At 53.8% G+C, this 23,583-nt stretch overlaps 1 protein-coding gene across 1 annotated transcript; it reads left to right on the top strand.

Annotated features, from left to right (window-relative positions):
* Window positions 1–1,152: 1,152 nt before the first annotated feature.
* LOC104462831 (glutamate receptor ionotropic, NMDA 1) lies at window positions 1,153–22,354 on the top strand (the record flags this gene model as incomplete). Its single annotated transcript, XM_010074952.1, has 16 exons — window positions 1,153–1,287; window positions 7,114–7,290; window positions 11,716–11,778; window positions 12,553–12,653; window positions 13,235–13,356; window positions 13,910–14,084; window positions 15,626–15,770; window positions 15,870–15,953; window positions 17,272–17,407; window positions 18,319–18,446; window positions 18,632–18,796; window positions 19,105–19,223; window positions 20,000–20,112; window positions 20,613–20,761; window positions 21,541–21,698; window positions 22,189–22,354. Coding segments are annotated over 16 exons (2,136 nt in total), but the record flags the coding sequence as incomplete, so codon positions are not given.
* Between the last annotated feature and the right edge of the window lie 1,229 nt (window positions 22,355–23,583).

Below are 23,583 nucleotides of genomic sequence, written 5' to 3'. Positions count from 1 at the left end.
GTCTCCCCCAGGGCCTGTGCCCCAACCCTGCTGGGTGCACGTCCTTGATGCTCGCCCACCCCTCATGCCAGCACCACAGCAGGCATCTCCGCGCAGGGCACTGCCCTCCTCCTGCCTCCCCAGGGGACCTCCCCAGCCCCTTCCCCAGTCATTCCTCCCTTCTCCCATGACAGGGTCTCCAACCCCTGCCCCAGCTCTGCACCCTCAGCTTGATCCCACCCTGCACCAGGCAGGATCTTCCCTCCTCCCACCCAGTCCCCAGGTCCCCTGCCCCAGGTACTCTTCATGCCCCTCCTGTCCTACAAGCCGTCCCTCCATCCCGAGGGGCAGAGCACATCCTAGGGCTTGGGCAGATGCTTGGAGTAGGAAGAAGTGTTATTTTATTCAGCCTAGCTGGAGACCTGTCGCCAGCTGGGGACATTCCTTGTGCTGTGAAAGGACATCAGTGTAACAAAGGCTCCCCCAGGGATTACCCAGCTCCATCCTCTTGGTTTGACACAAAATAGGATTCTGTTGGAGACCAAACTCCCAGCCCTGCAATAACAGCAGGATCTTGCTGGAATCCTGCTTCCCCATTTTGGTATAACCTGGGTACCCCCATGCCCTGTGCGTGCTGAGGGCAGATCCCAGCTCCTGCCCCCCACTGCCCCCCCCCGGTTTCCCATCTCTCTGTGTGCCCAGGGCCAGATGGCTGCTTTGCACCGCGGCTCTGTGCTCCTTCTCCTGCTCAGAGTCCCAGCTGACCACTTTGTTTGTAATAGTCCTCGGAGGGGAATTACAACCGAGTATTAAATGTGTGGTTAAAGAAATCGCATTACACAGTGTGACTGTAAGGGAGATGTTTCCCTTTAATCTCTAATCCATGAAAGTTATTAGTTTGGCGAGCAGAGCGGCTGGGCACGGCATTTGTATTAAGATATAACCCTGAGCAGACCCATTACCCCTGCATGGGCTGCAGCTGAGCCGTGGCACAGCACCCCGCGCTCCCCGGCGCAGTCCTTGCCTCGCTGTGCCCGGTTATTTGAATGCCGTTATCATGTTAATGTGGGGCTGTTTAACGTTGCAGAAAGGAAAAGGGAAAAAAAAAAATCACACTTGATGGCCGATGTGCTCCTGTGAAATAATGTTTGTGTCGTGTATCCTGTCCTGCAGGTCTATGCAATATTAGTTAGTCACCCTCCTGCTCCCAACGATCACCTAACACCAACACCCGTATCATACACAGCTGGCTTCTACAGGATCCCTGTCATTGGTCTGACAACACGCATGTCTATATATTCGGATAAGGTAACTGATGCATGTTTCTAGTCTAGTACCTCATACATGTGCTGTAAATCCAGAGTGCCCGTCAGGAGGGTTAACGATGTCTACGCTCCCTGCCTAGCTGTGTGTCTGTCTGTCCATCCATCCTCTCCAGTTAAACCCGCTGCTCCCTCTCTCACTCTCTCTCTCTCCCACATTCCCCGGCACATTATTTTTTTCGCAGCTGCCAGTATTGACCTACATAGTGCTGGATGATTTCTGCAGCGTTGCTCTGCCAGGCTGCTGGGCTTGCTGCTCTGCAGCCGAGGCAATGGCACAACCCAGCTCCCGCCCTGCTCCCTGCCAACAGCCGGGTCCTGGGGGCTCCCCGGGTGCAGGGGGGCTGCAGAGGGGCTGGGAGAGTCCTTGGGGAGCCTGTACATGGGGCAGGAGATCTCTGGGGCTTGAAGGTTATTTGATTGCGTTCACTTCTCTGGTTGTTACTGGTAGTGGAGATAATAGAATTGACTAACAAGTTGTCCCCAGGCTTTAAATGACATTCAGTCTGGCCAGTGCTCAAGAATGAGGTTCACATTCCGGGGTCCCAAACTGCTGTCTGCTGTCCCCGTGGAAACACGGAGATGTTCAGGCTGGATGAGGTCCTGCCCTGCGCGGGGCTGGGAGTGATGCCCTGGCCAGGGCGATGAGGTGCTGCCCTGGCTGGCTCTTCCACCGGGCGCTCAGCTTGTAACCCATCTTGCGAAGACATTTTGGGATGAGTAAAAGCAAAAGGAGGAGCTGAGCAGAGCCGGGGCACCACATGCCATTGCAGCCTCGGTGGAGGTTTTCATCCAGGTGCACGAGCTCAGTGGGTGCCATCAGGCCTGTTTTGAAGCACGAATCAGTCTTTGCTTGGAAAATGTAAATATTCACCAATGCAAATGTTCAGTGCAAAAATAGTCACTCCACCTACATGATAATGAAGTCAAATTTCAGGAGGGAGGAGCAGAGGCTCTCGGAGATGCAGTTGCTTGGAAAATGTAAATATTCACCAATGCAAATGTTCAGTGCAAAAATAGTCACTCCACCTACATGCTAAATGAAGTCGAATTTCAGGAGGGAGGAGCAGAGGCTCTCAGAGATGCAGCCTGCAGGACTGCTGTGCTGGAGCAGTGGCAGGGCGTGGCATCTCCCACTAAGTAAAGCCATGGTAGGACAGCCAGCAAGCCAAGGACACGGCAGTGACAGGGGCTGGGGACCTGTGCACCCTGGCAGGGTCCCGTCAGGCACTGTTAGGAGGAGAGGGATGATAACAGAGCCGGCAGAACGAGGGAGAGGGCAGGCAGCAGGTAGGAAATGCCCAGGGGGAGTTTGGTTCATGCTGCCATGGGGAGGAGGTAGTTCTGATGAGCAATGTCACCGAGAGGAACCTTGTCACAGTGCACACAATGGCAGGGAGAGGAGACCCTGCATGTCATCAGCCCAGCTTCATCTCAGCAGAGCCTTTTTTCCAGCACGACCTTGTGCTGAATTTGTGTGCTCACCCTGAGGGGTGGGAGCTTCTCCAGCAGACTCTCCTTCAGCCATTTTTTTCCTATTTAAAAACTTTTCTCTGCAAATGTGGTTCGTAAAAACCACCTGGCTCCTGTCAGAGCTGGAGGAGCGACCCCCTGCAGCAGTGGGAACCCACTGCCATGGGAGGGAGATGCTCCCCATGGAATACCTGGGCAGGTGCAGGCCGGTGGGGCAGAGACTCGGCAGAGGCCCCCCAGCATGTCCCATCCCTCTGAGCGCTCCTGCCTCCCTGGCCTGGTCCTCAGCCCCCTTCCCACCCCAGCAGCAGGGGCTGGAGGACTTTGAGCTCCATGTGGAGAGAGGGGTTGCAGGCAGGAGATGGGGCAAAGGCAGGGACCAGGTGGGTAGAGGAGTGAGGACATCAAACAGTGGATGGGAAGGAGCTGGAGGGGACAGCAAAGGTGGGAGGGGAGTGGGGGACAGTGGAGCAAAGGGCTGTGGAGGCATGGGACAGGACAGTGGGAGGCTCTGCACACCCACTCAGGACAGGCTGGCTGGTGTAACATGGGGACATTCAGCTGGTTCCCTTTTTGGTTTCCAGTGATCACCTCGCTTTTTTTTTTTTTTTTTTTGTTTTTTTTTATTCAGGAAATTATATCTTTCAGCTTAGTTTCTATGGAAACAAGCTTGTAAGATCACTTTGTGTTTGTGCCCCTGACTGGGTTTGAAGGCATCAGCCAATTTTAGCTAAATTTCACAGGGGGTTGAAGCCTCAGAGTTAATTATGGCCCTCCCAAAGCTAAGCTGCCAGGGAGAGAAAGGCGTGGGCCTCAGCACAGGTTTGCCCAGTACCTTTTGATGCTCTTGAAGCATCCCCAGGCAAGCACAGTGGTCCACAAGCTGTCGGCAGTCTTTCAATAAAGACACCAGAGGGAAGCAGGTGTTATTGCTCCCAATAATCGAAGAACTATTTGTTCTAGAATCGGCATTGCAGCTCTCAAGCTGAGCACTCTGGCTTGGCAGCCTCCTTGTGCGAACATCTTATGAAATCATTACCTGCTTCTTCACCGAGATCCTCACGGCATTTAGCTCAGTCCTGCCGGTACGGTGAGGAGGTCTCTGAGATCCCGGCCACCTCTAAATGGCACGAGAAGGGATTTGCAGCAGGAGAGGGGAGGGTCTCCCAGTGAAGGCAGCAGAGCGGTGCCCATCGCCGTGGGGTCCATCCCTATGGAGAGCCCTTCCTGGACTCCTCATGGAATCACACTCTGACGTTCTTGTGCTGGGCCCCCTGAATGGACAGGCTGGACTGTTGCTTTAGTACTTCTCTTCCCCGTGTGGCATTGGGGGTGTTGATAGCCCCTTTGAATCTCAGCCAAAAAAAATGAGATGACATTGGCGCCTTGACAATAGGAGAAATATGAAATGGCACTGAGAGCGTGAGAGCGAAGCTCGTGGGGAAATGCACAAATCGCTAGCCGGGAAGGTCTGGTGCCGTTCATCAGGACCGTGTGGGAGCACACCTGTGTGATGGGGATGAAGGGACATGCTGGATGCCCCGAGGTGCTGAGCCCCACACCTTTCCCCATCAGAGAGGCAGTGTAGGGGGGGACCAAGGGTAGCTCTTAACTGAGACCTGCTCTGCTGCTGAAAGATGGAAAATGGCTTTAGTCATTTTGCACTTGGAGCCATTTCAACATTCCAGCAACTGGTCCTGGTAGTTGAAATGAGGTCTGTCTGTCTCTCTCTCTCTCTCTGTCTCCAGCCTGGACCTGGGGATGGCTTTTCCCCCTGATTTCTTGTCTCAGTATAATCACTCCTGCCCTCCCAGGAGTTACAGCTCACTCAGAGGGGTGTTTTTCTTTATTAGTGTTCTTACCGGCAACCGATGCTCAGCAGAAACGGTGTTAGTCAGCCTGGGAAGCTGCACTGCAAGTGGGGAGAAAAGTAGTTCCCCTTGACTGAGGTTATTTGTCTAAAAATGGGCTAACTATGATGCATAAGTCATTGCATCCACAAACTTGGCAGTACAGCCCCATGTCCCCACGTGTCCCATGGCCAGGAGAGCTCTGTGCTGGGTTCAGAGGGATTTGCCGGAGACCTGGGGGGCGTCACTGCCTCTGCTGTGACAGGAGTTGTCGAACTGCACAAACCCAGTTCCCAGCTGCCTCTGCACATCACAGGTTGGACTTGTTAACCTTTGGGGGACTTTACTGACATTTTTTTTCCAATTTTTGGGCCTGGCAGAGAAGTTCGGGAGTCCCAAGTGCTTCAAAAGCAGAGTACAGAATGTGAGCGCTCACCCTGAAATCTCCACTCAGCATTTGCAATTAGTTTTTCTTTGTTCTCCTACTTAAAAATTACCATTCTGTAATCTGAGAGGCGAGATATCATCATAGTGAGTCCGTGACCCTTTTGACACCACCTCAGAAAGTAAATTTGCCTGAACTGTTAAACCAAGTTGTTGGCCAACAAGTTTGCAGTAAAATTTGTTCATTTGAACCTAGTGCTCTATATTTACAACACTTAGGAAAGTCACAATCAGTTTAAACAGCATTTTTGCAAGCTAGTGGGGAAACTAGAAAATAATTGGATGCCACCTATTAAAATGGCCAAGGTGTTCTCATTTCAAAAAGGGACTGAAACAATTTTAAGTTAGAATTTTTATTTTTTTAGCCTGGATTTTTTTTTTTTTTAAACTATTAGCTATTCTGTTCTTTTTAAATTTATTTTCTCTCTTCTGATTTTTTTCCATTTTCATTTTCCCTGGTTTTCCTTAGACCAATTTAAAATACTCAGGGATTAAAAATTAAAAATGCTCAGACCCATCTTGTGTGCCCCTGGCCCAAGCCCCAGAGCTGAACCTGGAACTACCTGGGCGTCTCTGCTGACTCCAAGAACAGCTTGAACACCATGTTGGTGTGGAGACCTTCCCTTTTTTGTCCCTATGGGGCTTCTTCCTGACCCCATTGATTAGTACTGGGCTTGTGGGGTAAGGTGCGTTTCTCCTGCTCTTCATGTAATTGGGAAAGTTTGTATCAGTCATACAGAGCTGCAGGTCTGAGGAGCTTGGTATGGCTGTCCTGGTTTGTTTCCTCCTTTGATTAAACATCCATGGTTCTTCTCAGTCTTCTGTAACTAGGAAATGTTTCCAGTGCTTTGGTGCTTTTGCTGCTGCCTCCGTATTCCTGTGTTTTGGTCCAGGGCAGCAGAGCAGACATGCTGCCCCACTGCAGGGAGACCTGACCATGACTGGGGGGCTGCAGTATTTTCTATACGTTGCATGGTTAGGTTTGACTTTATCACCATGTTGAGCGTGAGGAAAAGACATTATTGGGTCTGCCCATTCCAGACATTATTGGGTCTGCCCATTCCTCCTCCATGGTGGACATGGTGCCCTTTCGCTTCCAGAGTGAATTGCTTTGGCCCATTCAGGACATTTCTGGGGCAGGTCCCTGGATGAGCAGGTCTAGACAAGCCCTGTTTGGTCCAGAGGACCATTTCAGCCTTAAAAAAGAAATATTATGGTGCTTTCCTTTTTGTCCTCTCCTGGTCAGACTTCTGCCCCCCTCCAGCACGTAGCTGGTTTGTTGAGCAGCGTCCATGCTGAGCATAAGCACTTTAATTTTCTAATATTTGACTCTAGGGCCTTTTGAAATGCTGCAATTTTTTGAAACCTCTCTGTCAGCTACAGCTTTTGGTCCGATTGCTCCCCAAAGAGTGCTGTAGTTAATTAGGTTGGAATTGCTATTGGTTGCTCATCCAACCATAATGATGTCTTTAACCAAATCAGATAGGTTAGCTAGTGCGTGAGCCCGGAGCTGCCTCCTCCTGTGTGCTGCTGGAGAACAGGCTGACCTAGAAACAGCCAAACAGCACATTGCAGAACTGCTTTTCTGAACCTCTCTCACGACAAATAACTAATATATATACGTGAGTACCTGCTACTGCTCCTTGTCACTCTCTGATGGGAATTTGTTTTCTTTTTGATGTCCCTTGCTCAGTAATATTTTCAAAAACTCAAGAGGAAAGGCTATATTTGCACTGAACGTTGCTGACAGGTCGTTGCTCCACCACGTATGTACAGACCACAAAGCAACAAACCCTCTCTGCCACACGCTGGATTAACCACAGAGGGTTTAATCATAGCCAGGGTTTGCTTCTCAGACAAAAGAATGGAGTGCAGGTCCCAGGGGCTAGCTCAAGGCGTGCAGCCCAGAGGTCTACCAAAAATTGCTTCTCTGCCTCTTTGGCCTCGCGATCCCAGCCCCGTCCATGCCAACCTGCCCGGTCCCCGAGACGCACCCTGGCCGACAACCCAACCAGTCTATGTTTAGCTCTTGTTCTTCCTTGCAGAGCATCCACCTGTCCTTTTTGCGCACGGTCCCACCATACTCTCACCAGGCCAACGTCTGGTTTGAGATGATGAGAGTCTTCAACTGGAATCACGTCATTCTGATAGTCAGTGACGACCACGAAGGTCGTGCTGCACAAAAGAAGCTGGAGACCCTCTTGGAGGAGAGAGAGTCCAAGGTCAGTTCCTGAACATTGTCTTGTAGCTTTGTTTAACAACAACAAAACTAGAAGTCTCGGGCTGTTGTATGTATGTAGATTTCTGTATGTAAAACACCTTTTCTTTCCATTGTAACATGGCTAACATGCTTAAAGCATCAACAGTGTCTGACTAGTACCTGACAGAACTTTGTACTTTATTCATTTCACTTGCTTTGCCATGGTCAAAATCTCCTACATGTAAATCGACTACAAAATGAAGGGAAGGATAACCTGGAGCTCTGCAAATGCCTCGCCCAAGATTCCCACCTAAGGAGAGGACCAATCGCTCAGCTTAGGGAAGCACCTGCCCCATTCCAGCCACCCCGGGGCCAGGCAGACCCAGCAGAGCCAAACCAACCCCGAAAAGCAGCTTCTGAATTGGCTAACCGGAGCTCACCTTAGCGGCTTAGGAGGGGCAAGGGCAGCCGGCGCGTTGATGCGCAGAGGTATAATGCACCCTCTCTATAAAGCTGGCGGCTCTGCAGCTGCAGGCTGACGCCCCTGGTCCCATCTCCATTGAAGCACATGCCAAACGCTGCTTTCCTGACACCTCATGCTGTTACGAGAGGGCGGTCGCGGCTGGCGGGAGCAGCTTTATCGAGGAGGTGCACTGCACCTGCACTCAGGGCCATGCAGGGAAGCAGGGAGGGAGGCAGAAGAGGTCCCCAAGCCTGCTACAAATTCAGGACGACTACCACTGACCTGCTGCTGTTGAGTAGAAGGACCAAGCAAGCCTTCAAGCCAAGCAGAGAAGGAGAACGCAGGGAGCCATTTGGCTGCAGTGCTTCAAAGGCAGGCATCTGTCCAGAAGGCAAGGAACCACCTCCTGCCCTATGGGGTGAAGTCCCAGCACATCCTCTTGCCTGAGGCAGGGTGAGGTCCCCTTTGGATGGGCAGAGTCCGAGCCCATCTCCAAGTCTTCAGCAGCATCAGGGCAGGCACTTGTATCTTGGCTGCTCCCTCCTGGGTCACAGGCAGGGACCACAACCTGATCTTCTCCAGCCCCAGCAGCAGCTGATGGACATTTGGCAGTTGGCTGGCACAAGCCACACTGACCAACAGGCTTCTGTTTTTGGTGGTGGTGTCCAAGAAGTTTCATCCTTGCTGCATCCCAGGCCATCATGAGACACTGGTGTGCCACCAACCATGGTGGGATCCTCCTGCCTCCAAAGGCAGCTTCCCTCTGGGTGACAGTGGGCCAGTATTTCCCTCTTCCCAGTACGGTGTCCCTCACCCAGGGAGAGCTGTGGAAAGGTTGTTTCCACTGCCAGTCTGTTGTCCCTTTCCTTGCATCTTTTGATTTATACTTTCTGTTTTCCTGCAGGGCCGGGCATCCCCTTTTGCTGCTCCCTCTCATGCCTCCACTCCCTGCTTGCTCCGTGCAATGCTCCCAGGCACAGGGTGTCTTTATTCTTCAGCCTGTCCATCCTACAGGAAAGTCTTTGAGATCTGGGGCTTAAAAGATGGGGGAGAGAGAGGCTCTGTCCTTAAACCTGCCCCACATTTGCACAGCATCTACAACATGTCTTGGTGTCTCCTGGCAGCCACTGGGCTACTGCAAATGGCCTGGAAGTCCTCCAGCCTGGGACGTGTGCTCTGTGGTGGTAGATCATCTTGTCTTCCCTTTGGGACGTGCCACTGCATCTTCTTTCTTTTTCCTTTGAGGAGCTTGATGTGGTCAGATTGACTGGTCTGCCTGGTCTTGAAGGTGGTAGATGCTCCTGTTGGGGCTTTCCTGTCCTCCTCAATCTCTTCTGCTGTCTAATTGCTCATCTAATCAGTGGTGTGCTGACTCTCTTCATGCTGTGAAGTGTACCCTGGAGCCCTCCCCAACCTCCTCAAGGGAAGCCTGGGTCTTGGGGATGGAGCAGGCAGGAGACCTGCTCTTGACCTCTTCAAGGCTTGGATCACAGCCCCTGAGGACCTGGGGGATCTGCTATGGGTCAGAGGCTCACCTGCCCACCTGAGCTCTTGGATCTGAGAATGGCTTGTCCCCTGCAGTCTGTGCTGATCCTGGGTGTCACTCAAGCACTATTGCATGGACTCACATTTCAAGCAGGTGTTTGGAGCCCAGCACTTGGGCCAGGCTGGCCAGCCCTGGCACACCCCGCGTGCTAGCCTTGGCTTAGGTCTGCCCGCAGTAAATCAGCCTGGAACTACTGCTACATCCCAGTACGACTCTGCTCATTCTTCTGGGCAGGCAGCATTGCACCAACGCTGCTCGGGTTCAGGAGGGAGTGCCAGACACTGTGAAAATCAGAGCTTGTCCACGTCAGAGGTGGCAGGTCCCTGGCGTGCTGGCTCCCTTTCTCTGGGACAGTGGTGTTCATGAAGTCGTAATTTTTTGAGTAATGCTGGAGAACATGGTGGAAAATTAATTTTGAATTTGTGGGTCCCTGCGTAAAACATGGGCTGAGGAGCAGGGAAGGGCTGTGGGACCACATGAAAAAACAGGAAAAAGAGGAGATGTTACTGGTCTAGTTCTAGCAATAGGGATGGGGACAGGGGGAGGCAGAGGTGATCAGGTGCCATCAGGTCCAGCTTTGCTGCAGCCAAGACTCTGCTTCACTTTGCTGACCAGCTTGGGTCAAGGTGCATCCCAGGCACACAAGGCAATTCATGGCTGGAGGCTGCAAGATGAATGACTGAGTTTGTGGCTAAATTGATGGTGTCTGAGGAAAAGTGGACAATATGTCATCACTGGAGAATATTATATTCCCACTGTCCTGCTGCAGCTCTGTTCTCACTGGAGGCAGTTGTTACTCCAGGTCTCACTGCAATCTGAGCAGACCCTAAGAAACTGCTGAAAAAATCGTCGCTGTGGACATCATCCGAAGTGAAGGCAGACCTGGGCTCCAAGCAGATTTTGCCTCTTCAGATACTTTTCCTTGCAAGGACCCAACTTCTTTGAGCAATGAAAAACCCGTCAGGCAGTGTCCAAGGAGAAGAAAGGAAAGATTACACAGCTGTACGGAAAGGAGACCTGGGAAAATGTCCTGCCAAAAACTACTCTGAGTGCTCAGGAAGAGGCAAGCTCTTTAGTTTGGAAAGCAAGATGCAGAGATAAAACCTGGCTGCCTAAGGAGTGACCTGGGAACACGAACCCTTGCAGTATGGGGTGTAAATGGTTGAGTTCCTGGCAGGGATTGGTTGCCATTGCCATAAGATGCTGCGAAATGGAGATCAGAATAGAGCCATGTCCTGTACCCTACACACACAGGTTAGGGATGCCCAGCTGGGGTGGGACGGGGACAAGAAGACCATGTCCCACCAAAACCTGCCAAGCACTGTCCTGCAGGCAGGATTGGGGTGATTCTACTGGCATGACCACAGGGGCTGCTCACAGGAAGATCCTCAGGGCTCTGTGCACGCTGATGCAGGGCCAAGGCTTCTGAGAGCAGAAGCCATCAGCCCTCAGCATGCTGCCTGGAGGAGAGGAACCCTCCAGAGCAGGTTTCGTGCCCCTGGCCCGTTTGGGGCTGAGCCGCAGAGCTGTCTCAGGCAGGAGACGGGAGGAGCAGGGACTCTGCTCCGGTCCGTTGTCTGCAGGGTCAGTGCATGCGGAACTGCCTGCCCCAGTCTGGGCGCGATGCTCCGGCCAGCAGCATGGAGACCACCACGGAGGGAACCCCACCAGCCATGCACAGGGCCAGGGTACAGGCACCATGGTCTCTGGCAGCTGAGCCTTGCAGGGCCACCTGCGTGCCACTGAGCTGCAAAGTGCCCTCAGTCCTCCCCAGGCACCAGGTAATAGCTGCAATGTCATCCCATGATCACCATTGCTTCATATCGCCACGCTTTGCACCAACATGGGACGTAGAGAGCTTTTTCTTTCTCTTTTGGATGGCAACAGAGCTCCAAAAATCTGCTCCCTCCTTGCAGGAGCTGAGAAGTTCAGCTGAGGCACCTCACTTGCTGTGAATTCTCCTAGGGTGAACGGGATTGTAATGATAAGAGTGACGGTAGCAATGCTGATACTCTTAACTGTAAGAGTTTGTGTTTGTCCAGCACTTTCCGTACACAACATTTTGTCCTTTACTTCCACAGTAATTCCATGGCAATCCCACCACTTAGGCCCTTAGAGATGCGTAGATTGTTTCTGAGTTTAAGATAAAAATTTCTTGCTGAAGAATTCCCCAGTCCCACAAGGGAAATGCAACTGCATCGCACCAGCTGTGACCCTCAGGCTTGCTCTAACCGGTACGGCTTTGCACCGTGACGCTCCCGTGAGAGCTGAGGCACTCTCTCCTGATAGTGGTTTTTGCGAGCTCCAGCGTTATAGAGACCCTTTAGCAAACAGTGGAGGAGGAGGTGGATGTTGGATTGCTTTACTACACGTCATTTTCAACTGTTTATAATATTCTTCTGTGTCTACATATTTTCTCTGTGCACATTATTCATCAGAGTAAAAAAAGGAACTATGAAAACCTCGACCAACTTTCCTATGACAACAAGCGAGGACCCAAGGTATATATGCATGGAAATGCACGCCGCCCACCAACCTAACTAGCAAATGAAAAATAGCCACAGCCACCAGAAAAATAAAAAAGAAAAAAAAAAAAAAGAGAAAGAGAAAAAAGAAAAGAAAGAAAGAAAAAAAAAAGATCCATGACTATGTATCTTGGTAGCACGTGTTTATGTTGAGATAGTTTGGTTTGGACTTGAGAATGGAAACCTAGCCAGCTGACCCTGGAAGGATTTCTTTTTGAAACATGCATGTGAACCAGTAATTAACTTGCAAGTTTTTTTGTTGGTTTTTTTTTTTGGAAAGTTGAACCAACCCCCTTTCCTCCCCAAAGGAAACGGTTCCTTGGTGTAAGTTGTTCACTTTTACTCCCAAAGGTTAACCCTGTGCAATATGTTTTTTTCATTTCCCATGTTTTTGAAAAACAACACTCGTTTGAGTTTTCAATTGCATTTCAAAGCCTTTTTCTCTTTCCTGTACAATGCACGCCTCTTTTTGGGTCTTGATTGACTTCCGTTTGCATGCACAGTGCAAAAAAAAAAAAAAAGAAAAACCAAAACCAAACACCAAAAAGCCAGAATCTTAAAAGATAAAGGAAGGAAGGAAAGAAAGAAAAGAAAGAAAAGAAAAAAGAAAAAAAATAGCTATTAACCAACCTTATTTAGCAGACTTTTGTGCAGTTTAATGAATTCTCTTGACCCTTTTCTAGATAGCATGGCTCTCACAAGCAGTCCTGGGGCTCCCGCACTAACCAGCTTTGCTCACACTAATCACAGGCTGAGAAAGTGCTTCAGTTTGACCCTGGAACCAAAAACGTGACGTCGCTGCTGCTGGAGGCCAAAGAGCTGGAGGCTCGTGTCATCATCCTTTCTGCCAGGTAAAGCAGAGCCGTCCCTTCCCCTCCCTGCTCCCATCTCCTCACTCTCCCTTTGCAACACTGCCGAGAGCTGGGGTCAGTGCAGATTTGGGGCATGTTGTCCTTTCCAGGAACATGGGAGAAAACCAGGGAGAAAACCTGGGAATGTCCCAGGCAGGTGGTGGATGCTGTGCTGTGGGTGCAGCTGGCCAGGGAGCTTGCAATCATGAGTGTGAGATGTCTGCCTGTCCTGCAAAGTGTTAGCAGCTGCAGAAGCAGCAGTAGTTACCTGTGATGTGTCCTAATCCACCTGTGAAGGAGGGGAGTCTCGTTGCCCATGTGCTTATAGGTGGTGAGCAGTAAGGAACGGGCCAGATGTGCAGATGCTCGGCAGTGCTGGGTGCTGTGGGATTAGAGGAAGGTGAGAGAAAGATCCCATTGCATCAAGGAATTAGCCATTGCTTGGGAAAACCAGTTATCAGAGGAGGGCTGCCTAAGGATGAGTTTTCCCTGGTGCTGCCCCCCCCTTGGGATTGGATACAGGAGGAAAGGGGCCATCCAGCACCTGGAGCCACATTGCCATTCCCTTCTTCTCATTGCAGTGAGGATGATGCGGCCACGGTGTACAGATCAGCAGCCATGCTCAATATGACAGGCTCCGGCTACGTGTGGCTGGTGGGGGAACGGGAGATATCAGGCAATGCCCTGCGTTACGCCCCTGATGGTAGGCACCCACCACAGGCACCCGTCCCGCCGTCGGCCAGGCTTGGAGGAGCCTGCTTGGAGCTGGGACGAGCAGCATCTGCCCTCCCAGGGACCCCTTGGGCTGGGGGAATGCAATGCCAGGGTGGTCCCAAGTGAGCAGAGGGTCCCACACACTGCTCCCAACTCCCTTTGCCCCCATATGGAGAGAGCAGTCCAGCAGTCTTGGCCATGCTGCCATGCCCCGAATCAGCTCACTGGGGCTCTGCAGGCTGACCATCACCCAGGGGAAAGGCTTGAACAATGCCATGGGGATGGAGCACAGGGCACAGTGGTCCCCAGAGCTGCCCCCAGTCCCCCTCCAGCAGGCAGGACGGTGCCAGCCCAGCACCGTTGCAGCCACGTCCCCTGCCTGCCCCTGCTTGAAGCTCAGGCAAGTCCCCAGCTGTGTCCAAGGTGTCCTCAGCCCATAACTGGGTGTTTGCTGGTCCCCAAGCCCTGGGCACAGGGGTAATGTTGGAGCAACCAGCACACCCGGCGGTGCTGACCTGCCTCCCTCCCTCTGCTTGCGGCAGGAGTCATTGGTTTGCAGCTCATCAATGGGAAGAACGAGTCAGCTCACATCAGTGACGCCGTGGCGGTGGTGGCCCAGGCTGTGCACGACTTGTTTGAGAAGGAGAATATCACAGACCCGCCACGGGGCTGTGTGGGAAACACCAATATCTGGAAGACAGGACCCCTTTTCAAGAGGTATTTGGGGAAGGGTCCTGATGGAGGGAGCAGAGGAACTGCTGGGAGAGAGCTGGCAAAGGTGGGAGCACGTGGAAAGGGGCAGCATGGTGGCTTTGTTCAGAGGACCTGTCGCTAGAGCTCTGAGGCATGTGGCACAGGATGGCTTGGACACTCCTGCATGATTCAGATGTCAGGGCTACATCTGTCCTAGAAAATTGGCCAGGACACGGGCTCAGGCACTGACCCCCAGTTTGTCCAGGCTGTTTAGGCATCATCCTGGTGCCGGGCACCAATTCAGTCCACGCCAACCCATGCTCTCCTGGGCAGCACGTGGACAGCTGAGATCAGCATGGGCAGGGAATGACTCTAAGGAAGATATATGGGCTATGGGGGGATGATCTCCTCTGGTCTGGATCTTGATTCTGTGGGTGGCAGAGGGGAGAAAGGGGGTTTTCTGCCAAATCAGGGTAGGGGGATATTAGTGTCAAATCAGAGCTCAGTGCTGCAGACACGTTTCTTGATGAACATTTCGGTGCTGCAGCATGGGGGCACAAGATCTCCATGCATGGGGCAGGCTGCTCTCTGCTGCAGCAAACTGTTGCTGTCTCTTCGGGTAGTGGGGTCCCAGCCGACCAGAGCATGCACGTGCTGGATGTCGCTGCTGTGGGCAGTGTATCGGCAGATGCTCCATACATTCCCCAGAACCCAATCTTTGTGCTGCATGGGGTTTTGTGCTGCACCACTGCAGATGCTGGAGCCACAAGAGCCTCTTCTGCAGGCTGGACCTGGGTAAAGCAGCAATTTCCTTTGCAGCATGGCTCCTCGTGCAGGAGGGCTGCTCTCTGCAGCGTGCTACCTGGCACCAGGGTGTTGCTTTTGGCAGTGGGATCTTGTGCCAGGGGTTGCTCCCTGCAGACATGGTCATGGTCTCTGTGGGATGCCCTTTCTGGAGATCTGGGTTGTGTTGAGCTTGGAACCTGCAAAGTTTGAAGATTATTTTAGAAAAATTCCTGGTGTCCTCTGCAGCAACACAATCTTTGGCATGAGCTATTCAAAGTTGTTCTCTACGGTGCACTGCAAGTGGCGCGGGCAAGTCTTCTGTGTCTTCATTATTGTCTTTCCAGGGTTTGGGGTCTCGTTGTCCCCTTGGTGTATATATGTGCATGCCTGGGACAATGCCCAGGCTGTGATGGGCTGGTGCCAGCCAGAAGCAGCAGGAGCAGTGGCATGGACACAGCTCCCAAGGGACCCCCAGTGGAAGGTGTCCTTGGGTGCTGTGGGACAGATCATTCCTTATGGAAATGGGATTGATCTGGTGAAAAACAAGGGGCAATGTCAACAGATATGGCAGTGCAACATTCAGGAAACTGACTGTCCACCAGGAGGGGATGTCCACAGGGCTATGAAGAGAACAGAAGTAGCCTTGACTGGACTTCTAGGGGGTAGTAGGCATATGGCGAGCAACTGAGAGAAAGCATTTGCCTTTCTGATGCCTTCTTAGGTGTCCCAGTGGCCACAGCAGGTTTTCTAGGTTGGCCTTGTGGTGTTTCTCTCCACAGGGTGCTGATGTCCTCCAAGTACTCGGAGGGTGTCACCGGGCGGGTGGAATTCAATGAGGATGGGGACAGGAAGTTTGCCAACTACAGCATCATGAACCTGCAGAATCGGAAACTGGTCCAAGTTGGGATTTACAACGGCAGCCATGTATGTACAGACCTGGACAGGTTGGGTAGGAGGGATGTGTGAACTGGGGTGTCTGCCTATGGCCTCATGTCTATCTCCTTCCTCTGGGACTGATTGCAGGTCCTGACCAATGACCGGAAGATTATCTGGCCAGGGGGAGAAACCGAGAAACCTCAAGGCTATCAGATGTCAACCAAGTTGAAGGTAAGAGCAAATGGCATTAGGGAGTGGCAGGTCTCCTCAGCTCTCTGCATGCATAGCTGTGACTTCATCTGCCTCCCACTTCCACTGCTGCCTCTGCAGCTGTCAGGAGCATTTGCAAACCCAGGGCACCTGCCATCTTGGAGAGGATAAAGCAGAACAGCTTAGAGAAGGTACTGGAGGGCATTCAGAGCTAGAGCACAACTTCCAGCTGGAGACAAACTAGATAGGGTGGCAGGCATCCTTTGGTTTGGAAAGAGAACAGCAGAGGAGGGATGCAGGGGTAAGGTGCTCACCGCTCCTCATGATTGGGAGCCAGAGGGCACCTGGCACAGGTTTGCAGGAAATACAAGGATGGGCTCCTTTGGCAAAGGCATGGTTCAGTTCTGGAGCCTGTTGCTGCTTGGCAGTGCAGAGACCAGAAGGAAATAGGTTGAAAAGGAGATTAAACAAGCCAGCTCAGGGTGGGTGGGGTGGTGGCTGCAATGTTGGGCTCACGAAATCCCTGAAGAGCTGACGGCCAGAAGCTGGAGGTGACAATGGAAGAAGGTCCTGCCACTCTTGCTTTGCTTCTCATGCCCTTCCCTCAAATGCAGCCCAGCAGCCACTCTAGTGACTGGATCCTGGGCAGTCTAGTCTTACCAACATGAAAGTTCCCTTGTCCTGCTGTTCAGCCAAGGGAACCCACACGTTCCCACCAGTTTCCTGCAGAGATGGTGCAGTGCGTTGGGATGCTGCTTTACTGAAAGGTCCAGACCAGGACTGAAAGACCTGCATTAGCTTGGGGCAGTGGGACAGGGTCTGGAGCACCATTCGGGGCACTAATCCTGGCTGTGCTGTGGCTCTCGTCAGCCTGCTGTTGAGGCCGAGGTGGAAGTGTCACACAGAGGATGCTGATATGGCTGTTCCTCGTCATGGGTGCATGGAAAGCAAATGTTCCCCATGCCAAAGACAGGTCCTGCTGCTGGGCTGAGTGGTCTCGCGTGCTGGGATGGCAGCTGAGGAGGGCACCATGGGATTTTGGCCATGGTTGCATGGAGCAGGCAGCCCAGCTCCCCACAGCGGGGGACATAGCTCTGTGGGGAACGGAGACCAGCAGGTGTCTGTCCTCGTCATGGGTGCATGGAAAGCAAATGTTCCCCATGCCAAAGACAGGTCCTGCTGCTGGGCTGAGTGGTCTCGCGTGCTGGGATGGCAGCTGAGGAGGGCACCATGGGATTTTGGCCATGGTTGCATGGAGCAGGCAGCCCAGCTCCCCACAGCGGGGGACATAGCTCTGTGGGGAACGGAGACCAGCAGGTGTCTGTGTTTTGCCCTGCAGATTGTGACGATCCACCAAGAGCCCTTTGTGTATGTGAAGCCCACGCAAGCAGACGGGACATGCAGGGAGGAGTTCACCATCAATGGAGACCCCGTGAAAAAGGTCTTTTGCACTGGACCCAACGAGACCATCCCAGGTAACTCACTCTGGTGGTGAGCGCAGCAGCTCCCCCAGCCCCCCCCCGTTGATGAAGACTCATGTCCCAAGAGAGGGTGCTCAGTCACACAGGAGGCCCAGAGGATGAGGAGCAGAAAGGTGACAGCACATTCAGCCCCCTAATGCCCCCCCATCCCTTCAGCCTCACAGTAGGGTTGTGCCATAACTGGGCACTGGCATTCAGGTTTTTGACCCCAACAGATGACTTTCACACTGTCCCTTCTGGGTGGGCTCCAGGGCTGTTTTAGGGGATTGCATCCTGACATGCTCCAGTTCTCTTTGCCTTGATCACAGGCAGAAGCAAGTACCCTAACGCGCATTGGCACCTGCTGCATGGGTACTAAAAACACCAGTTCCAAATAATGTTTTTACAGAAAGCCTCTTACAGGATTAGGAGTGAGAACCTGGTGGAGAGTGAGCTGCTTAGCCATGCCAGGCTTGCCAAAAACCACCTGAAGTGCATCCTGTTGGCCCATCACACTTTCCTGTGCACAACCCCCTGCCCCAAACCCCAAATTGTGTCCTGGGCTGAGTTCAACCTCACAGGCTCATGTTGGCATTCCTCCAGCACAGCCTGCATCTGCTAAGCCCCCTCTGTCCCTTGCCATGGGTCAGTAGTACCAGCTTACTGGGACATAGCAAATGGATGAGACCCCCCCCCAGTTTGCGTTCTTCCCACGCTGCTGCTTCCCTTGCACCCACAGGCAATGGAGGCGGTGGGAGGGGGCTGTCAAGGCAGATGGCAATGCCTGGATAACACAATTACGTCTTGCATGAAACCAGAGCCACGCAGGGGGCTGCTCTGGCTGGGGACAGCCATGGATCCCGCATGGGGTCTCTGGCAAAGGGCTGCCTCCACTCGTCCCCTCCACCCTTTTCTCCCGCCCACAGGCCGTCCCACGGTGGCACTGTGCTGCTATGGCTTCTGCATTGACCTGCTCATCCGGCTGGCGGGGGTGATGAACTTCACCTACGAGGTTCACCTGGTGGCTGATGGTAAATTTGGTACCCAAGAGCGGGTGAGTTTGTGCAGCCTGTGATGTCTCTTTTGCCTTCATTGTGTGTTGAAACACCCCCCGGCCCTTCCCTGGAGCAGGGGTGGGTTTGGGAGCTCAGTTCAGGGCATCCACCGTGTGTGGGGGTCCTGGCTCGTGGGGGACCGGTGTCAGGGCAGTGGACTGATCCAGTGCTGGCTCTCTGGCAGGTCAACAACAGCAACAAGAAGGAGTGGAACGGGATGATGGGGGAGTTGCTGAGCGGCCAAGCAGACATGATCGTGGCTCCCCTCACCATCAACAACGAGCGGGCACAGTACATTGAATTCTCCAAGGCCTTCAAGTACCAGGGCCTGACCATCCTTGTGAAGAAGGTATGGGCTGGGATGGGATGTTTTGTGGAACAGGAGAGGTGCTCCTTGCTCCCCAGTTTGCAGACACATGCCATGCCTGCACCGTGCCCGGCTCCTCCAGCTGCTCACCCCAGGGCAGCCACAAATCCCAGCCTTTGCTGGTCTACAGGTTCCTGGTTTAATGCTGGCTCTTGTCTCAGCCACCCTGAGCCTTTCTGTGCAGTGGAGAAGGAGCTCAGAGCAGGGCAGGACCCCTGTGAGCCCAGCTGGGTGGGCAAGGTGCTGGCATGATGGGTGCCAGCGCTGTTGCCCTCTCTCCTGTGTGCTAGGAAATCCCCCGCAGCACCCTGGACTCATTCATGCAGCCCTTCCAGAGCACGCTGTGGCTGCTGGTGGGGCTGTCCGTGCACGTGGTGGCAGTGATGTTGTACCTCTTGGACCGATTCAGGTGAGTGCACTTTGGGTCACCTAAGGGGACAGGGACAGGGACGTGCCCCTGTGAACCATACCCTGGCTCCCCTCAGTGTCTTAGGCACAGCCCTGCAGCCCTTCAGGGGTGTCTCGCAGGAGCTAGACCCACTTTCTCTGCCCCACCAGTCCTGGGCTGAGGCTCCTGGTCTCTCCGGCTGCTGCTAAGATGAGATATATAAATATGTGGGGTACCCAGCACCTGGATATGTGGGAACATGCCTGCCAGACCAAGGGGATGCTGGTGCCTGATCAAGGGGACCATCAGCTCCTGGGCTCTGAGTTAGTCCCCTCCTTGACCCCAAGGCAGCTCCTCTGAAGGGCAGGAGCCTGTCCCCCCCATTAGCCCTGTGCCCAGAGGCTTTTGCAGTTAATCTGCAGTGAACCCCCCGTGCTGCAGTGGGAGAGGCTGGAGATGACAGGGTCAGATGGTCTTTCTGGCTCAGAGAGGAGCGTGACGGGACCATAGAATCATAGAATAATAGAATCATTAAGGTTGGAAAAGACCTCAAGGATCATCAAGTCCAACCATCAACCCAACACCACCACCAGTACTGGTGTGAGCTGGACAGGGCTGCAGATCAGCAGAGGGGACATGGCAGGCAGTGGGACATTGGGGTGAGGACCTGTTTGGGGTGTAGGCACAGTCTGTAGGGATGAGCGATGTACGGCTGCATTGGGACACTTAGGGCACAGCAGAGAAGGCTGGGAACCAGAATAGCGGATATGAGAAGAGGTCTCTATCTTCTTTTCCAGCCCATTTGGCCGGTTCAAAGTGAACAGCGAGGAGGAGGAGGAAGATGCCCTGACCCTCTCCTCGGCCATGTGGTTTTCCTGGGGAGTCCTCCTGAACTCCGGCATCGGAGAAGGTGCGTTGCAGGATGCAGTGGGACTGCAGCCCTGGCCCTGAGATGGGGGGATGACAGGGCTGGGGGAGAAGCTCATGCCCTCTTCCACTGCCTCCTTTCTGTGTCAGGGCTGATGCCCTTGGCTGACCATTCAGCGACTGGGTACAGCCCTTGTTCCCTGAGCCTTCCTTGGGGTGGTCTCGTGGGGTGGTCTCGTGGGGCGTTCAGTGATGCTGGGGCTGAGGCACTCCCTGTGCGGACCATCCTGCCACCACTCACTGTCAGCAGTGGGAAACGGGTCCTTCTTGTGCTGTTCTCCTGCCCAGCATTACCCATCTGCTCAGGGTGGGACACATCGTGCCTGGGAAGGAGGGGTGGGTTTTTCTTGGTGTGGGACATGCAGGAGCTCCTTGCACAGCTGCCAGCAGAGCAGAGAGAGGGGGCACATCTGCAGCTGCCATTGGAGTTGTGTGGGATGGACGTGGCTTTGGTGACCAAGTTCCAGTTTTCTTTCCCTTCAGGTGCTCCCCGGAGTTTCTCTGCCCGTATTCTTGGCATGGTGTGGGCTGGCTTTGCTATGATCATTGTGGCTTCATACACTGCCAACCTGGCAGCCTTCCTGGTGTTAGACCGGCCTGAGGAGAGAATCACAGGCATCAATGACCCCCGGGTAATGACCCCTCGCTTCCTTTCCCCTTACCTGTACACCTCTGGGCAGAGGAGCAGGAGATGCCTCCAGTGGGTATCTCTTGACTCCTACAATATGGCTTTAGTGCCCAGACCCCTGCTTTAACAGGGTTGTGGGTCTGTGGCAGGGGGTTGAGCCCTGGGTAGCTCTGCTTGGGGCTGTCACTGGTGGGTCTGAGCCCCTGCAGGGGGCGGGAATGGAGAGATAGAGGGATCAGCAGGGAAAACCTTGTCCAGAAATAGAACATACCCAGCCAAACTGCCTGACAGTTCCTGGAGAGCCTGCGCTAACCAACGAGGAAACGATTCATTATAGATGAGTTATAACTAATGAATTGTCCCTGTGGTGCAGTCAATACTCTCAGCAGATACCATCATGCCTCAAAGCCATTTCCTGCTCTGGCAAGGACACAGCCACAGTGTATCAGTCCAGGCACACAGGAACGTACCCCACAGCAGCGCCGACCCACAGCATCCTGTGCCCTACTGCGTCCTGTGCCCACAGCACCGCCAGCCCCATGGCATCCACAGGCCTCCTGCATCCTCACCACCACAGTGTCCCTGTCCCATAGCATCCGCTGCCCCACCTCCATGGTCCCACAGCATCCCCTGCCCCATGGCACCTTCATGTCTGCTGAGGAGATCAAAGTCTTCTCTGGGAAACAGGTCCCTGAAGGGGATGGGAAAATAGGAAACAGAGCTTTGGGATGAATTTGGTTGATGAAGGACAGAAGAAATGGGACCTCTGCCCTTGCCTTTCAGCTGCGCAACCCCTCTGATAAGTTCATCTATGCCACGGTGAAGCAGAGTTCGGTGGACATCTACTTCCGACGGCAGGTGGAGCTGAGCACCATGTACCGGCACATGGAGAAACACAACTACGAGAGCGCTGCCGAAGCCATCCAGGCAGTCAGGGACAAGTGAGTGGGGCCAGAGCTTCATCTGACCATGCTGGGAAGAGTTTTCAGGGGGGCTGCAGTTTGGTGGAGCAAGCAGGGCTGATGCAAACCTGGGGGGAGCTGCAGTCAAAGCATGGCTTGATGGGACCTGCCCAGTTGGTGCTAGGTGGGATTTTCCCAGTCCTAGTGTGTACCAGGTCTCAGGATGGAGAGCACAAGGTCTGTGTGGTGAAAGGCACCCTTGGAGCCCTGGCCCTGGCCATGGCTTCCCTTTCTGGCCTCTGCAGTTGCTTCTGTGCAAGGCTGGTGGCTTCAAGTCCCATGGAAACCCCTCACACTCCTCTTCCAAAATTGTGCCAAGCCTTTTGCCTGCTGGCAGCACAGACCCTCCTGGGAGGAGGGTGATGCTAGTCAATGGTTGAACTGGGGCTGGGAGCACCCTGGTTGTTCCCACGGTGGCTGCAGACCAGCTGGCTGCCCATCCTGACCTGTCTGTTCTCTCGGTGTCCAGCAAGCTCCACGCCTTCATCTGGGACTCAGCAGTGCTGGAGTTCGAAGCCTCCCAGAAGTGTGACCTGGTGACGACGGGGGAGCTTTTCTTCCGCTCCGGCTTTGGGATCGGGATGCGCAAGGACAGCCCGTGGAAGCAGAACGTCTCCCTGGCCATCCTCAAGTCCGTACACGGCTCTTGGCGTGGGGCTTGCCCCGAATGCTGCATGTGTTAGCACGCAAGTAGCCTGGTGCCAGGCACTGCCTCCCACCCTCCAGACCCTCTGCAGGGACAGGGGCTCAGGGGCTGCCGTGTCACTCCTGATGAAGGGGATGTGCCTGAGTGACTGGTGTGGGCTCACAGGGCTGGGGGAGCAGCACGGAGCTGGTGGGAGGGCAGAGCAGGGCAGGGTGAGGGGCAGGAGCCGTGCTCTGCCGCAGGAGCGTAGGCAGAGCTGGCAGAGAGCAGCCTGGGGACATCCAGCGTGGGGTCCCCTTAAGCAGGGCTGCAGCAGCAGGGGGGGATGCTGCCATTTCCCAGCTTCTCCCTGCAAGCTCAGCCTGACCGATAGCAATGCGCTGCCCTGGCTGGATCTCCCAGGGGTTTTTCTTTCACCTCTGGCTATTCCTGTAGGCAGAGATATGTCAGGACCTCTGCTGAGTCCAACTGAGGCTTTTATACCAGCATGAGCCTGCAGCGTGGGGTGCCACAAGTCAATCTCATATTATGGGTACAAAGGGTTTTCTTTCTATCAGTTTGTAAATGCCACACTCGTTACAGACAGAGGAAGGTTGGGATGGAGTAACAGGCAGCTCCGAAGCAGCAAGTGGAAGGAGGGGGACATGAGAGATTAATTGTACAGACAGACAGGGTCAGAAGCCACCAGGGTCCTGCCCAAGATTCAGAGATGAACGGCCTGAGGGAGATGATGGGCAGGATGTGGAAGACACAGGCAGGACACAGGGTAACAGGGAGCCATAGGACCCTGTCTGTGGGGAGGGTCTTACCATGGGGATGGGTGGCAGCGGGACAGGTGGGATTTGGGACAATGACGTGAGAAGCCTGGAGAGGCAGCAGGAGCTCTTGGTGTCCTCCTGGGACAGGATGGGGAAGCACAGGGCCACGGGTGGCCCAGGGAGGCGGTGGGAATGTGCCAGGAATAAGAGGGAGGGAAGTGCAGGGGGACCCGTGGTGGGACAGGTGCTCTGTGCCCACCTCCATCCCCACCAGCTGTACAGGCAGAGATGGGCACTGCAGGGACATGGTTTGTTTCCTCCCGAGCTGTGACACCAGGTTTTGGAGGAGTCCCAGCCCTCGCCATGTACAGCAGGGAGCTGCCAGGTAGCAGTTCTTCCCCTGCCCTGACCTAGAGGGTTCTGCTGGTCAGCAGGCAGGGCTGGGGTCCATCATTGCCTG

The sequence above is a fragment of the Pterocles gutturalis genome, unplaced genomic scaffold, assembly GCF_000699245.1.
Source record: "Pterocles gutturalis isolate BGI_N339 unplaced genomic scaffold, ASM69924v1 scaffold1007, whole genome shotgun sequence".
NCBI lineage: Eukaryota > Metazoa > Chordata > Aves > Pterocliformes > Pteroclidae > Pterocles > Pterocles gutturalis.
The sequence above is the reverse complement of the archived record's forward strand: the minus strand, read 5'-3'. Positions and strand labels throughout refer to the sequence as shown.